This window comes from Eschrichtius robustus, chromosome 4 (assembly GCF_028021215.1).
Source record: "Eschrichtius robustus isolate mEscRob2 chromosome 4, mEscRob2.pri, whole genome shotgun sequence".
In the NCBI taxonomy this organism is placed as follows: Eukaryota; Metazoa; Chordata; class Mammalia; order Artiodactyla; family Eschrichtiidae; genus Eschrichtius; species Eschrichtius robustus.
In genome coordinates this window covers 116,483,936-116,500,060 of record NC_090827.1, presented here as the reverse complement: position 1 = coordinate 116,500,060, position 16,125 = coordinate 116,483,936, and the positions used below count along the sequence as shown (strand labels likewise).

General features: G+C 34.7%; 1 protein-coding gene across 1 annotated transcript in view; it reads left to right on the top strand.

The window, feature by feature from the left end:
- Positions 1 to 16,125, top strand: part of SLC9B1 (solute carrier family 9 member B1) — a 46,244-nt gene that overhangs the window by 12,333 nt on the left and 17,786 nt on the right. The window contains exons 3-5 of the mRNA XM_068542291.1: positions 6,851 to 7,021; positions 8,220 to 8,362; positions 9,434 to 9,561. Coding sequence (XP_068398392.1) covers positions 6,851 to 7,021; positions 8,220 to 8,362; positions 9,434 to 9,561 — 442 coding nt within the window. The remainder of the gene's footprint in view (positions 1 to 6,850; positions 7,022 to 8,219; positions 8,363 to 9,433; positions 9,562 to 16,125) is intronic.

Sequence of the window (16,125 nt, the reverse complement as noted above, 5' to 3'; positions counted from 1 at the left end):
TTGTTTTCACTCTGGAACTCAAACAATCACTCTTAAAGCTTTAGCTCTCCCTTAGGTAATCCATTCAATGACTAAAAGTATGATAAATGTTAGCAGTTTCTAAGCACAGGAATGGAGAGAGGAATAGAGCTGCTGACTGATGCTGTTGTACCATGTACAAACCCTTGATTAATTTCCCCTTTTTAGGCCCCTTTTCTCACTCCTTCCTTTAGCTGTATACTATTTCTAAGCTCAGATTTTCCTCCAGTTTCTATTGTCAAATGGATTTCTTTTGTAGGTACCTCGCATATTTAAGGCTGCAGCTTTCTCTACCTGTTTCCATCCTTCAACCTGGTCCTATCTGCTTTCACCTCCCAGAAGTGTGTGACAACCACTATCTCTTCTCCCCCAATTCTCTTCATGGTGATATGTTTTTTCCTTTTTATATTTCTATACTTTTATTTCAGTTAAGCATTATGTGCCCTGTCTGCCATCTTGAACTAGCTTGGTTTTGTTCTTATGTCCTTTTCTTCCTTCACTTAATCAAAACTCTCATTCATTTAGTTTATCAGCTCTCAGGTTGGTGTTGGGCAAGACAGCAAAAAGATTAATTTCAAACAATGTGCTTAGTTATGCTAATAAATATCTGGTTAGTAAAATTTCATGAAATATTACTAACTTTAGGAAAAAATGTATGATGCAGAGAAAAATTTTGTAGCCTTGCTGGAAGAAAGATGTTAGGAAGAATAGAACCCAAGAAATCATCATAGGTCCCTTACAGTAATTTTCTGCTTGAAGCAGTCTGCTCTTCACTTACATCCAGGTATAATTTTTTATTTGTTGTTAAAATGGGAGCTGGGAAACTACAGCCCATAGACCAAATCCAGTCCCCTACTTGTTTTATAAAGTTCTATTGTGCTAAAATGGCAAAGTTGGGTATTTGTAACAGAGGCCATATGACTCACAATGCCGAAAATATTTACTGTCTTGTCCTTTACTGAAAAAAATTTTTGATCCATCTCCTAGAAGATCATTCCTGTACTATACCCCCTTTATTTCCTCTTTCAGGAATTGAGCTGCAATTTCATGAGTAACCTTAGAGCCCAAATTTCTCTATCACCTCAGATATAATCTGGGTGGACACCATAAAATCAAAGAATCTTTGGATCTTAAATCAACTGAATTCCATCTTATTTTACTCCCTCTTCCCAGTAACATAGTAACTAAACTTGTTCTGTATACAGTACTCTTATTTTTTAAATAGCAAACATTTGATATTGGTCTATTTGGATTTTTCCTTTCTTCTTGAATCAGTTTTGGTAATTTATGTCTTTCTAGGAATTTGTTTATTTCATCTAAGTTGTCTAATTTTTTAGCTTGAAGTTGTTTATAATATTTCCTTAACATTCTTTTAATTTCTGTAGGGTCTATAGTGATGTTTCCTCTTTCATTTCTGATTTTGGTGGTTTGTGTCTTTTCTCATTTTTCTTGGTCACTCTAGCTAAAACTTTATCCATTTTGCTGACCTTCTCAAATAATCAATTTTTTGTTTCATTGATTTTCTTTAGTGTTTTACTATTTTCTATTTTATTATTTTCTACTCCAATCTTTTTAATTTCATACATCCTACTTACTTTTGATTTGGCTTACTTATCTTTTTCTAACTTTTTAAGATAGATGTGATTGTCAGTTTTAGATTATTTCTTTCTTTCTAATATATTTTTAAACCTATAAATTTCCCTCTTCACACATCACATTCCTTTAATATTAATATATTCTGTTTTCATTTTTATTCACTTTAAGACATGTTGTAATCCCCTTGTGTTTACCTCTTTGATTCATGATTACCATTTGCATGATATATATTTTATATCCTTTTATTTTTAGCCTGTTCATTTCACCTGAAGTGTGTTTCTTATAGACACCATATAGTTGGATATTTTTTTAATCCACTATGACAATCTTTGCCTTTTGATTTTAGTCCAGTCACATTTAACATAATTACTGATATTGTTAGACTTATGTCTACCATTGCATTATTTATTTGTCATATCTTTTTATTTTTCTGTTCTTACTCTACTGCTTCTTTTGTTTTAACCAAGTATTTTTAGTGTATTATTTCAATTTCTCTGTTATTATTTTAGCTGTATTTTAGAGGCTTTAGTGTGAATGGTTTCTCTAGGAATTACCATAATCACCTTCAACTTTTTACAGTCTACTTCAGTTTAATATTGACGTAATTTGGTATTATATAGCAGCTTTGAGCCAATATACCTCTATATACTGTAAACTCAACAATATTTTGTTATTCTTATTGCTTTTAAAAATCTTAAGCTTTTTTTAAAAAAATTGAGATGAAATGAGAGAAACATATATACACAATCTTTTATACTTGGACATTTATTTATCATTTTCAGTGCCCTTTATTCTTTCTTATTGGTTCAAATTACCTTGTGTCATTTCCTTTCAACTTAAAGATTTTCTTTAGTGTTTCTTCAGCAAAGATGAATTCTGTTTATTTATTTATTTATTTATTTATTTGTCTGAGAATGTCTTTATTTAAGCTTCATTTTGAAGGATGGTTTTACTGCATAAAGGATTCTTGATTGACAGTTGTTGCTTTTTTTTCTGTACTTCTGAAATGTCACTTCACTGCCTTCTGGCCTCCGTTTTTTCTGATGAAAATGTTGCTATTAATTGTATTATTGTCCCCATATGTAATGAGTCATTTCTCTTGCCACTCCCGAGATTTTTGCTTTGTCTTTGGCTGTCTTTGGTTTCATTAAATTTGGAAATTTGGACATTATATTTTCAAATATTTTCTCCCCCTTTATCTCTCTCTCTTCTCCTCCTGGGACTCCCCTTATGCGTATGTTAATACTCTTGATGGTATTCCATTGCTGTCTGAGGCTCTGTTTATGTTTTTCTTCATTCCTTTTTTCTTGTTGTTCTTCATATTGATTATCTCTATTGATCTATCTTCAAGTTTGTTGATACTTTCTTTCACAAGCTCAAATATGCTGTTGAACCTCTCCAGTGAATTTTTCATTTCAGTTGTTGTATGTTTCAATTCTAGATTTTTTTTTTATTAAAAAAATGGAAGTTGGCCTGCCTAAAGTTATGGATCTGCATTAGATAATCTCTTATAATTTTTTAAATTCAATTTATTTAAACTAAAAACAAAAACAGTTCACCCATTTCTCCCATGCCCATTTTCATTTTAAAGTAAATTTTATCTCTTTATTGATATTCTCTATTAAATGGCACAGTTTTTATCATATTTTAATTATTTATACATGTTTATAATAGCTGTTTTGAACACTTTGTAAATCTAACACCTGGACTCACTCTATGTCTATTGATTGCTTTTTTCCTGAGTAGGTATCATACTTTCATGTTTCTTTGCACATCTAGAAAATTTGGTTGAAAACTAAACATTTTAATTACACATTATTGCAACTTTGAATTCAGTTTTATTTTTTAGGGTTTTTGTTATTATTATTATTGTTGTTTTGGTAATTCACATGTACTTAAACTGTGGATTTTTACCTGCCCCATGGTTTGCAGCAGCCAGTGGTTCTTATCAATTTTTTGTTTGTTTATTTTTTTGTTGTTAGACTATCTTCCCAGTGGTTTCCCTTTTGTCTGCATAGCTTAGTAGTCACCTAATGATTTGGGAGAGACATTGTGTTCAGGCCAATAAGTCTTCCACCCTCTGCCAGGTGATCTGTAGATGGGTTGAAGAATGCATTTAAAGTTGCTGCTAGTACTCAGGTCTCACATCGTTTTTCACTTTTTGCCATACTCTTTGAGTCTTCCCTGCATTTGCATACTTGCCCAATTAGCCATGGATATGTAGAGAACTTATTTCAACTGTTCGATACCTCTTTCATATCCAGTATCTCCCAGTCCCATTTTTGGCTGGTCTGCCACTTGCCTCAACTTGGACTGCAGCCTCAAACTAGCAAAACTACATGTTTTCTCTGTCCATTCCCAAACCAGTCTGCCACTTTTAGCCAGCAAGGTCATGGGTTTTCTGCCTCCACTCCATATCAAATCCATTCCACCTCCTCTGGCAGGAAAGCTGCTGGTTTTTACTTCCAACTCCATGCTGGTATAACTAGTTTTTCCCAACTGAGCTGAAGCGGGGGAGAAGGATGAGAGGAATGGTAGCAATCCCAGGCGGGAAGGCCTCAGACTCTCAGTGATCCTACCCAAAACTCTAGCATTTTTTTCAAGAATAAATGCTTCTCAATTTGATAACTGCCTTTGGTCAGTTTTCAAGGTCCTGAAATGGTTGCTTTTATTATTTTATACAGTTTTATATGTAGACTTTTTTATTGAAATAAACTGTCAACTTCTTCATGTTATCATTGTTGGAAATCCCATATCCAACTTATTTTTATATCCCCTGATTTAACAATTTTGATTAGGTATTTGTTATACAATCAAACACTTGTTTAGACCAACCTACATGTTTACAATTTTTTTTGTTCGTTTTTCCTTCCTTTATAGTCCTATGTCCTTATTCCTAAAGCATATCTTCTAATAGTTTTTCCCCTAGTAAAAATGGAATATATTCTTAGATATATTTGCTTGACAATATCTTTCATTTGTCCTTTTCTTGAATGATAGTTTAACTTGCTGTAGAATTCAACATTGGATATTTTATCTCTGTACTTTGAAGACCTTATTTCATTATCTTCCAGCTTCTGTTGTTGCTGTTGAGAATTGAGGATCTGCTCTAATGTTTATTTCTTTATGACTAATCTATGTTTTTCCCTCTAGATTCTTTAAGACATTATTTTTGTTTTTGGTGATCTGTAGTTTCTCAACATTGTGTCTAAGTATCTATTTATTTTTATTTAATCCTGGTGAGAATTTATTTTACGTCCTGCGTCCAAATCAATACAGAATTGATTATGGTTTTAATCAATTCTATAAATTTGTTAAGCCAATTTTCTTCTCAAATATTGTCTCTTTTTCACTCTTTCTATTCTGTTTCTGAAATTACTATTAGATATATTTTACATCTTTTCCAAAATCTAAATATCTCATATTTTCCATCTCATTTTTCTTGTTATGCTACACTCTAGGTAATTTCCTCATATCTACCAGTTTACCATATTTCTCTTTTCAGCTGTATCTAGCCTGCTGTTTAAGGTATCTAGTGATTTTTAAAATTTCAGTAATTATAGTTTCTTTCTAAATTTGTATTTGAGTCTTTTACAATGCTTCCAGGTATTTCTTTTCTTATGTCTTAAGTATTTTTTTAATTGTCTTGAGTTTCTTTGAAAATACATATTTTATATTGTCTATCTACTGGTTCTGTTAGCTGAAGTTTTTGGATATCTAAGCCCATTCTTTGTTGTATCTATCAACTTTTGTTCATGGGGATTACTTCTTATTTTGTAAGTTTTTATTATAAATTCAGATTCAGTGGGCTTTTGTCTTTGAGACTTTATGCAGTCTGGAATCAGGAGTGTCTATTAGGGATATTTTGAACTAGAATCTACCAAGTGCCCTAGGAATAGTTCCATGGGAAGATACATTTTATGCCAAATTCAGGGTTTGGGGGTTCCTAAACCATACAAATCATGTAAATTTGAGCCCAAAACATAAGTTAGTTGAGGCCTGTATGAATTCTCAGAAGTGATTTTGCCACCCGGAGACCAGCTAAGACAAACAATCTGCCTTGTCTTCTCCCTTTATCAGTAGAATGATAATTTCTGGTTCGTTCTTTTAGTAAGAGTTCAGTCCTTTAAGTATTCCAATTTTGTGGAGTGGTTATAGTCAGAGAGGAGGGGACAAGAATCTTATTTCTAACTTCCTTCCCTGAGTTTGTCAAAATTCTCCTCTTTCACCCTTGGCAGATTGGAGCCACCAAAAAGGAGTCACAGCTAAAGAATACACTTAAGCTGTTTTAAGGACCTGAAAAAAAAACATTAGAAATTATGATTCATAGTAAATGAAGGTAGCTATTTAATTTGAAGATGGAAGTTTGCAGTATAACCTTCTGTCCTTTACAGAAATCTATGAATTCCCTCTGTGAGTAGGGACTTTCCTTAGTACCTAGTTGACAGAAATAATATGGCTACTACCTTATCATTACTCATCCTGTCCACCTCTACTTCCTATACATAATCTAAGATACTTTACATTCTCCCGAAGACCAGGTTTACTTTTTCCTCAGCCTTTGTCCCCTTTAATAATTTATACCCAAACATCAACTGAGTTATCCTTTCAATACAAATATTTAGTCTGCTGCCATTAAAATATGTGGCACACTGTCTGTGACCACCTAGAGGGGTGGGATAGGGAGGGTGGGAGGAAGGGAGACGCAAGAGGGAAGAGATATGGGGACATATGTATATGTATAACTGATTCACTTTGTTATAAAGCAGAAACTAACACACCATTGTAAAGCAAGTATACTCCAATAAAGATGTTAAAAAAAAAAAAGTGGCACACTGCCACTATGATCTTCAATAAATTTGAGAACTGTTATCACAACAAATTATCTTATTCCTGGTGAAAAAGCTACTTTAAAACATAAAATGAAGTAAATCTCTTCATACTGCCATGACATTTTTAAAATGTCATATATTATGAGAAAGCTTAGCACTTTAAAGGATTCACAGATAGTTTAAAAATATTTTTTAATAAAAATACTTTTTTTAGATTGACAAGGACTTTGGAATATATGTTAAACAGACATTTCTTTAACTACACTAGCAAGCAACATTAGTGTACATTATGTATCATTATATAGGATTGGCTATTAATATATTCGATGAAATCAAATTCCTCTCTTATATGTATATATCTACGTCTAGATAGATATATAGACATGCACTTTTTTATATTTCAGGAGCTATACTTTTTATGATATGGTGTGTAACCTGGTCATTCTCAGGCCCTGAAGTTCTTCCTGATGGAAGTTTATTTGGACTGTTAATTATCTTTTATGGTGCTGTTATTGGCGGGAAACTTTTGGAAATCATTAGAATACCTTCAGTGCCTCAACTTCCCCCTCTTCTTGGTAAGTGAATAATTAGCTCTCATTTTTTTGTCATTGACTACATGTAAATTATGACTATATTCTAGTCAGAGTAGATATAATTTAGAACTATTTCAATGTATATGATCTATATAGCTTTTTTATATGTGTACTTATTATGTATGTGTATATATAGCTTGTTTATAGAAGTATTTATTCTCTATACACACACAGATTTTTCCTGAAATATATTTTTAAATACTTTAAATATACTTAGCATATGATTCTGGTTGCTTTATCATTTAATAGGACATTTTTTACTTAACTTTACATATATTGTAGAAAAGGAAAAATTTGAAAAAAACTGAATTTTTCTGTAGATAACCTAATTCAAATACAATTACAAGATTCAAATGTTATAGTGACTAGGGCACCAAAAGGTTTTATAGTTTTTGGGTGAGCTGTTTGAGCATCTCCACTATGTATAGTCATCAATGCATCATCTGCCTAAACAATGGTACCCCCTATTTCTTCATCACCATTATTATATAATTCTCCAGGTAGAGGAAAATTAGTGGAAGAACTTCTATCAGAGGTGTATTATATCTTCTAAGTATTCAATACATTCAAGTATTTAGTTACTGTCAATAGAGGTAATCACTCTCGCTTATCTCTAACACCCTTTCTGTGTTCATAACACCCATTCAGCACCTCCCAAGTATTTACTGAATCTTTTTTTCCTCCTCTCCAAAACTTCCGCTTTTGTCCTAGCTCAGCCTCTTTGTTTCTAACCATTCCATGGACTACGGCAGAGCCTTCTGTCTGGTCTCTCCTTCAGTTTTATGTCTATCTAATTTGCCAAGACCATCACATAGAAAATACAAGACTCATTATCTCACTTCCTGCCTAAAACTTTCCCATGGTGCCTTACTCTGCCAAAACAGGGGAGGGTAGAGGGTAGGGGTAGCTTTCCATGATCTGGCCCCTCCAGCCCATTCCCCACTCCCATCCTAGTCCTTTATGTTCCAGCAATACTGAATTGCTTGTTGCACCCCATTGACATATATCATTTCTTATATCCATTCCTTCATTTATGCTGTTTCCTCTACTTGCATGTAACCTGCCCTTCACCAAAGTAGCGAGAGACATAGTGTGTTTGAAGAAGGGAAATTAAGCATTTCTGTTTTCTCTCTTGGGAAAATGAACTGAATCAGACATGGTTTATTTTCTTTCTTCTAAGGGATGTTACTGGCTGGTTTTACCGTTAGGAATGTTCCATTCCTCAGTGATCACGTCTATATTAGTAACACAATGTCTTCAACTTTAAGAAACACTGCCCTTACCATTATTCTAGTGCAAGCTGGGCTTGGACTCGATCCACAGGTAGATTTCCAATTATACCTTGAGTATAGTTATTTTCAATATTAGAGGCTGGTGGAAAAGAAAAAGAGGCAAAATTTTTCTTACTGCTGTTCCAGGTAGAGCAAAACTAAGACAAAGAACAAAGATTTTGCAGAAATATTGACACCTTAATTTCTACTTCTGGTTATATTACTGATATGAAAAGAAATCTCTGTGATATAAGATCTCTATTGGAGATAATCTTTAATTATTTACATAGACATAAATGTCCCTTATGCATGCAACATTTGTATCATTTGTGAGTTGTGGCTCTTCTGTGGAGAACTATTTACTTTTCGGTTAACAAAGGATAAGGTCCTCCTGTAAAAGGTTATTGCTTTTGTTTTGTTTTCTCAGAATGATTAAGAATTTCAATAATATTATTGTTTCATGAATTTTTCCCACAGAACTATGTTCCTGATTATCTTTACATTTTTGTAAAAGCTAATCTTTTCAAATATTTCTTAAAATATTACTGTCTAGGGATCATAAATCTATTTGGGTTTTTAAAGATGGATATTCATGAATATACCAGCTATTCAGGATATAACAAATGTGGCAAATATATAAGACTGGTGGAAGTATCTTAAGAGCATAAATAATTATAGACAGTGATAATTTATTGTATTATCCAGTAGAAAATTTGAACCAATAAGAAAATTTAAAAGTTTTCCCTGTCAGTTAATTTTGCAGTTTTTAAATGATTTTCTCTTTTGGCATAATTATTACCGCTAATCAAACAGTTCATCTCTACAAGTTAACTGATGGAAATAAACCTATAGGATCCTTTCATTATACTATTTACTAAGAAGATAAGGGAGGCAGAAATAGTTATTTAATCACAGAGAAATGGGTCTTTTTTAATAATTAAAATACAAGTGTTTTATAAACTATGAAATAGTTTATAATCCAATATATGATGACATATAAAATGAGCTGCATTAGCATTTAAAGCCCAGTGGGACATCTGGAATGTATTTCAATATTTGCTTAAAATAACTTTCTTATTGGCCAGTATAGGTTTGTCTAAATGTGACTATGTTTATATTTCAGGCTTTGAAGCATTTGAAAGGAGTTTGTTTAAGATTGTCTATGGGTCCTTGCCTCATAGAGGCATGTTCAACTGCTGTTGTTTCCCACTTGCTTATGAATTTTCCCTGGCAATGGGGATTTCTATTAGGGTAACTTTTTCTCATTTTTCTCTATGAAAATATTCAGTTAAAATTCTTGGTTTTAAATTATTGAAATATTCAGAATATTGTATAGACAAGCTTATCATTAAAATTATTTTCACAGTGGTAGAAAATCTTGGAAATCAGTTGGTCAGAAACAGAGCCATGTCCTAAATCCACTGTATCCTTAACAAATATTCATAGTCTCTAAATGTTTAATGCCAAGATAATTCACGTCATCAATTTATTTTTTCCTCCTATACTGTAATCTATCTCTATTTTTAACGTAATGACTTCTTCCTTATACACCATATGTACATAGATATAAAATCTGTATCTATTATATGTAATATATGTATTATATATGAAAGATATTTTGTATAGATATAGATATTATAACAAAAAACAGCAAACGCTATTTTCCTAGATCCAATGTCCCATCTATTATTATCCGCCATCCATTTCCCTTCATGTCCAAATTCCTCAGAATAATAGTCTATAATCATTATCTCTATATCCTGAGCTTCTTTTCGTTTTTCAATCCATTTAACTTTTGCCTCCACTTATCCATTCCAGTGGATGCCATGTGCATTTCTAAAAGATAAGTGCATTTTCTAACTAAATTAACAATTTCTTATTATCCTTAGGTGATTTAAAAAAATTTTTTGATCTACTCAGTATTTGGTGGAATCTTTGAATCAATCAAAGGATTGTGTATCCAGTTTTTGTCCAGGTCTTGAATATATCTTTTATCTCTCCTCAGTTCTCTTTTATTATGTCCTTTTGTAACTCCCTCCTCCATATCTATTAAGTTTTTCTTTATACTTCTCATCTGCTTGCCTTTGCAGTACACACTGGAAAATTTTCTCTGCTCAGTTCTCTAGCTTATTAACTCACTCTACAGTTATGTCCATATCACCTATTTATTTATTTAACTTTGGCAATTAATTGTTAATTTCTAAGAACAATAGTTAAGTGTTATGAACAGATACAGTACACTTTCATGATTCTGAGGATATTTAGTTATTCTGAAGTCATGTTCTTGTTGTTCTCTTCTTAGTATATCTCTTTCCTTGGGTATAAATTATTCCATTTAATGAACATGGTGCCTCAATTCAAAGTGTTGGCTTTCCCCAAATATTTGGTGATACTTTAATGGGTACTCATTTTTTTAATTGAAACTTCCTATTAACCTGTGTTTTGTTTTATCTGTTTGCTATTGCCTTCTTGCAGGAAATAGGCCAATCATGCTACCAAGCAAGTTTTCTTAGACGCTCAGGCTGAGATTAAGATTTTTCTTTGGCCACACCTCGTGGCTTGTGGGATCTTAGTTCCCCACCCAGAGATTGAACCTGGACCACAGCAGTGAAGGTGCCAAGTCCTAACCACTGGACTCCCAGGGAATTCCCTAAGATTCTTATGCAAATGATTTATTAAGGGAGCTCTCAGTAGAAACCTCTGAGTGAAGAAAGCCAGAGAGGAGTGTGGGAAAAGTCAGTGGTTCCAAAACTTTGCTACCCATTAAAATCACCTGGGGAGTTTTTGAAAATCCCAGAAATTAGAGGAGTGATGTCAGCAAGCTGGCAGAATAGGAAACTCCAGGCTCACTTTCCCACATGGAGACGCTCTCATAACTATATGAGGACCAGATTACCTTTATGGTAACTCCAGAAACCACTTGAGAGGTTATAGCATTCCATGCAAGCACAATGCCAGGAAGAGGCACAATGGAGCAATTAGAATATTCCATTGCACTTACCCACCATACCCCACGTCCCTCCTACTGAGCAAGGGCAATCAGGAGGAAACTCCCAACTTTTGAGTTCTCCCTCAGGAGGAAAAGAAAAAGCTGGAACATGTGTCTTATATTCTGGCTTTTTAAGAGGCTGCCCAAGGCACTGGTTTCTGTCTCATCTTACTTGGAACATTGACGGAAAAAGAGTGGCACATTTTAAGAGAGTGGCACATTTTAGATGCCTGAGGTCCACTGAGAACAAAGGTGAGTCGTGTGCATTGCTATACTCCAGAGATATTGATTGCAGTAATGCTGATAGATACCTGGGGTTACTCTGGAGTAGGAAAAAGCCGAAGTCCAGCTGGAGATAATTCACCAAAGCCTGGAGAAGGCACATTCCAGAAAGGTTTGAGAGACTCCCAGAATCTTTAGCTGGGATAATTGGTGAAGGTCTTTCCCTAGTGAAGAATTTCATAAAGACCAGGAGAGGTGGCTGTTTTTTCAAATATACAATTTCCAACAAAAGATAACAAGGCATACAAAGAAACAGGGACTCAGGGCTCAATCAAAGGAACAAAATAAAATTCCAGAAACCAACCCTAAACAAATGGAAATGTATTACTCAACAAAGAATTCAAAATAACCATCATAAAAATGCTCAGTGAGCTCAAAGATGTTGCAGACATCTAAAAGAAACCAGGAAAATGATGCATGAACAAAGTGAGAATACCAACAAGGATATAGAAACTATGAAAAAAAGAACCAAAAATAAATTCTGGAGCTGTAGAATATGATAAATTGAAAATTTGACTAGAGGGGATCAATAGCAGACTGGATCGGATGAAAAAACAGAATCAGTGAACGTGAAGACAGGTTATTTGAAATTATAGAATCAGTGGAGCAAAAAGAAAAACAAGGAAAGTGAAGAGATCCTAAGGGACTTGTGGGATGCCATTTAACGGGCCAACCTATGCATTATGGGAGTTTCAGAAAGAGAAGAGAGAAATAAATGGTCAGAAAGCCTATTTGAAGAAATAATGGGCCAAAACCTCCAAATTTGAGGAAGGAAATGGACATACAAATTCAAGATGATCAAAAAGCTCCCATTAAGATAAAACCAAAGAAATCTATGCTGAAACACATTGTACTCAAGCTGTCAAAAGTCACAGAAAGTGAGAATCTTAAAAACAATAAGAGAAAAGCAAGAGCTCCCATAAGATAATAGTTGGATTTCTCAGTGGAAACCTTGCAGGCCAGAAGGGAATGGGATGATACATCCAAAATGCTGAAAGGAAAAAAATGGCCAACCAAGACTACTATATCTAGCAAACCACATGTAAAAACTTCATGACGTTGAATTTGACAATGATTTCTTGGATATGACGCTAAAAGCACAGGCAACAAAAGCAAAAATAGGTGGGACTGCATAAAACTTGAAAACTTCTGCACAGCAAAAGAAACAATTAACAAAGTGAAAAGGCAACACACAGAATGGGAGAAAATAATTGCAAACCATATATCTGAAAAGAGATCAATATTCAGAGTATGTAAAGAGCTCCTACAACTCAACAGATTTTAAAAAATAACTAAATAATGGCCAAAGGACTTGAATAGACATTTCTACAAAGGACATATACAAATGGCCAACAAGCATCTGAAAGTACTCAACATTTATAAAGATTAGAAAAATGCAAATCAAAACCACAGTGAGATAACACCTCATACCCATTAGAATGGTTACTGTTTTTTAAAAAGCTAGAAAATAACAAGTGTTGACACAGACGTGGAGAAATTGGAACATTCGTACACTGCTTTTGGGAACATAAAATGGGCAGCTGCTATGGAAAATAGTTTGGAGTTTCCTCAAAAAACTAAAAGTAAAATTACCATTTAATCCAATAATGCCACTTCTGGGTATATATCCAAAACAACTGAAAGTAGGATCTCAAAGAGTTATTTGCACGCCCATGTTAATTGCAAAATAATTCACAATAGCCAAGAGGTAGAGGCAGCCCAAATATCCATGGACAGGTGAATGGATAAAGAAAATGTGGGATGCACACACACATACACACACACACACACACACACACACACACATACACACACACAGAGGAATATTATTCAGCTGTAAAAAAGAAGGAAATCCTGTCTCATTCTATAGCATGGATAGACCTTGAGGACACTATGTTGAGTGAAATAAGCCAGGACAAATACTGTATGATTCCACTGATATATCTAGAGTAGTCAAAATGATGTTAACAGAAAGTAGAATGGTGGTTGTCAGGGGCTTGGGTGAGGGTGGAAAAGGGTGTTGTTCAATGAGTATAGTTTCGGTTTTGCAAGATGAAAAAGTTCTAAGTATATGTTATACAACAATGTGAGTATCGTTAGCACTACTGAACAGTACACTTAAAAATAAAGAAAGTTAATTTTATATTATGTGTTTTTTACAACAATTAAAAAACTTTACAGTATCCCAGTATTCAGGTCAAACTTCATCCTAGATCAGATCAGAATGTCTTGGAATGTGAATCCAGGCATTAGTATTTTTTAAAAATCCCAAGTACATGGTAAAATCACTGTCAGTGATCCCTGCTTTCTGATATTTAAACTTTTGTTTAAATGTGGGCTGGACTTACCGACTTGCTTCTAATGGACAGAATACCGCAGAAGTGATAGGATATTTCTTCTAAGAAGATTAGGTCATAAGAAGACAATGGCTTCTGTCTTCCTTGTTCTCTCTTGCACTCTCTTTAATTGCTTGTCTTGGGGGAAGACAGCTGCCATGTTGCAAGCAGCCTCGCGGAGAAGCCCCCATGGCAAGAGACTGAACCTATCAACGGCCATGTGAGTAAACTTGAAAGCAGATCTTCTCCCATCCACCTCATGAGAGACCTTGAGGAGGAAGAGGCATACAGCTAAGCCATACCCAGACTCCTGACCCACAGAAGTTGTGAGATAATAAATTGTGTGTTGTTTTAAGCTTCTAAGTTTGGGCATGATTTGTTAAGCAGCAACAGATAAATAGGTGGTTCCAATGTGCAGTAAAGTTCAGGAACCACTGAACTGGGCAAATATGTGTTTTCAGAGAATTCTAGGTTCTTCTTGAGTCCCTAGGGAAATCTTGATTATAAACTGCACCAGAGAGGTTGTACAGCCAGAGGCAAAGGAGCTAAACTGTTAGACCCTCACATCAGTCAGTCATTGGCAGGAGCTGTCTGGAAGGGGGAAGTGGTGAACCTCCTTAGCATCCACAGGTAAGCTCTTGTTATCAGGGCAAGGCTCCCAGAAAGCTGCAGTTGTCAGTGGTTAGCAGGCGACAAGCAGCAGCTGGGGCACATGTACACTGGCCCGGCAAATGGGTTCTGGTGGGGACCACGCGCGTCACTACTGCAGCATTTAGAAGGTGAATGTGGAAGAGACAAGGCAAGGTTCTGGATGGGATATACCAACAGAAGGTATTCTGAGCAGGAATGTCCCCATTCCTCAGGGGTGTCATCAACCACCCCAGAAATTTTCTCATTTGCCTTTGTGACTTAGGTGCCCACACTCATTGTTCCTTCTTTTGGGCAGATGTCTTCCTTACTGACTTGTTCAAGAGGTAGGGATGGTGTGGAGACTACATCTGACTGGCCATTCTTATGTCGGTGCTCTAAGTAATTACCATTTAATTTCCTCAGAGGTGCCTCCTACTCCCAGCATCTGCCATTTCTGGGCTTGGGACATTTTTAAAAGTACACCATATCTTTTGTAGCAATCTTATATGCTTTTTGGCTCATGGTTTCCTTTTTCAATCCTAAACTGTCTGTCTCTAATCTTCCTGTATACACTTAGTTTCTTGTCCACTGAGGATTCCCCTTTTGTGTTCTAGCTAGGTTATGGGCTTTCCTATTATTTTCTTTTCCTTTTTTTTTAATAATATATATTTAATAAAATTAGGGTTATATCATACATGCTGTTTTTTGTTTGTTTGAATTTCAAAATTGTATTAAATATCATCACAATTCTAATAATTAAAGATTAAAAATGACAAAATAGGAAATAATTTTGAATCTTAAATAGTAGTCCACGTTTACTGAGAGGAGGATGAGGAGGTAGTTTGAATTTTTTTTCCCACCCCGCCGAGGCTTTCCCCCCTTGGTGTCCATACATTTGTTCTCTACATCTGTGTCTCAACTTCTGCCCTGCAAACCGGTTCATCTGTACCATTTTTCTAGGTTCCACATACATGCGTTAATATATGATATTTGTTTTTCTCTTTCTAACTTACTTCACTCTGTATGACAGTCTCTAGATCCATACACGTCTCAACAAATGACCCAATTTCGTTCCTTTTCATGGCTGAGTAATATTCCATTGTATTTATGTACCACATCTTCTTTATCCATTCATCTGTCGATGGGCATTTAGGTTGCTTCCATGACCTGGCTATTGTAAATAGTGCTGCAATGAACATTGGGGTGAATGTGTCTTTTTGAATTATGGTTTTCTCTGGGTATATGCCCAGTAGTGAGAGTGCTGGATCATATGGTAATTCTATTTTTAGTTTTTTAAGGAACTTCCATATTGTTCTCCATAGTGGCTGTATCAATTTACATTCCCACCAACAGTGCAAGAGGGTTCCCTTTTCTCCAGCATTTGTTGTTTGTAGATTTTCTGATGATGCCTATTCTAACTGGTGTGAGGTGATACCTCATTGTAGTTTTGATTTGCATTTCTCTAATAATTAGTGATGTTGAGCAGCTTTTCATGTGCTTCTTGGCCATCTGTATGTCTTCTTTGGAGAAATGTCTGTTTAGGTCTTCTGCCCATTTTTGGATTGGGTTGTTTGTTTC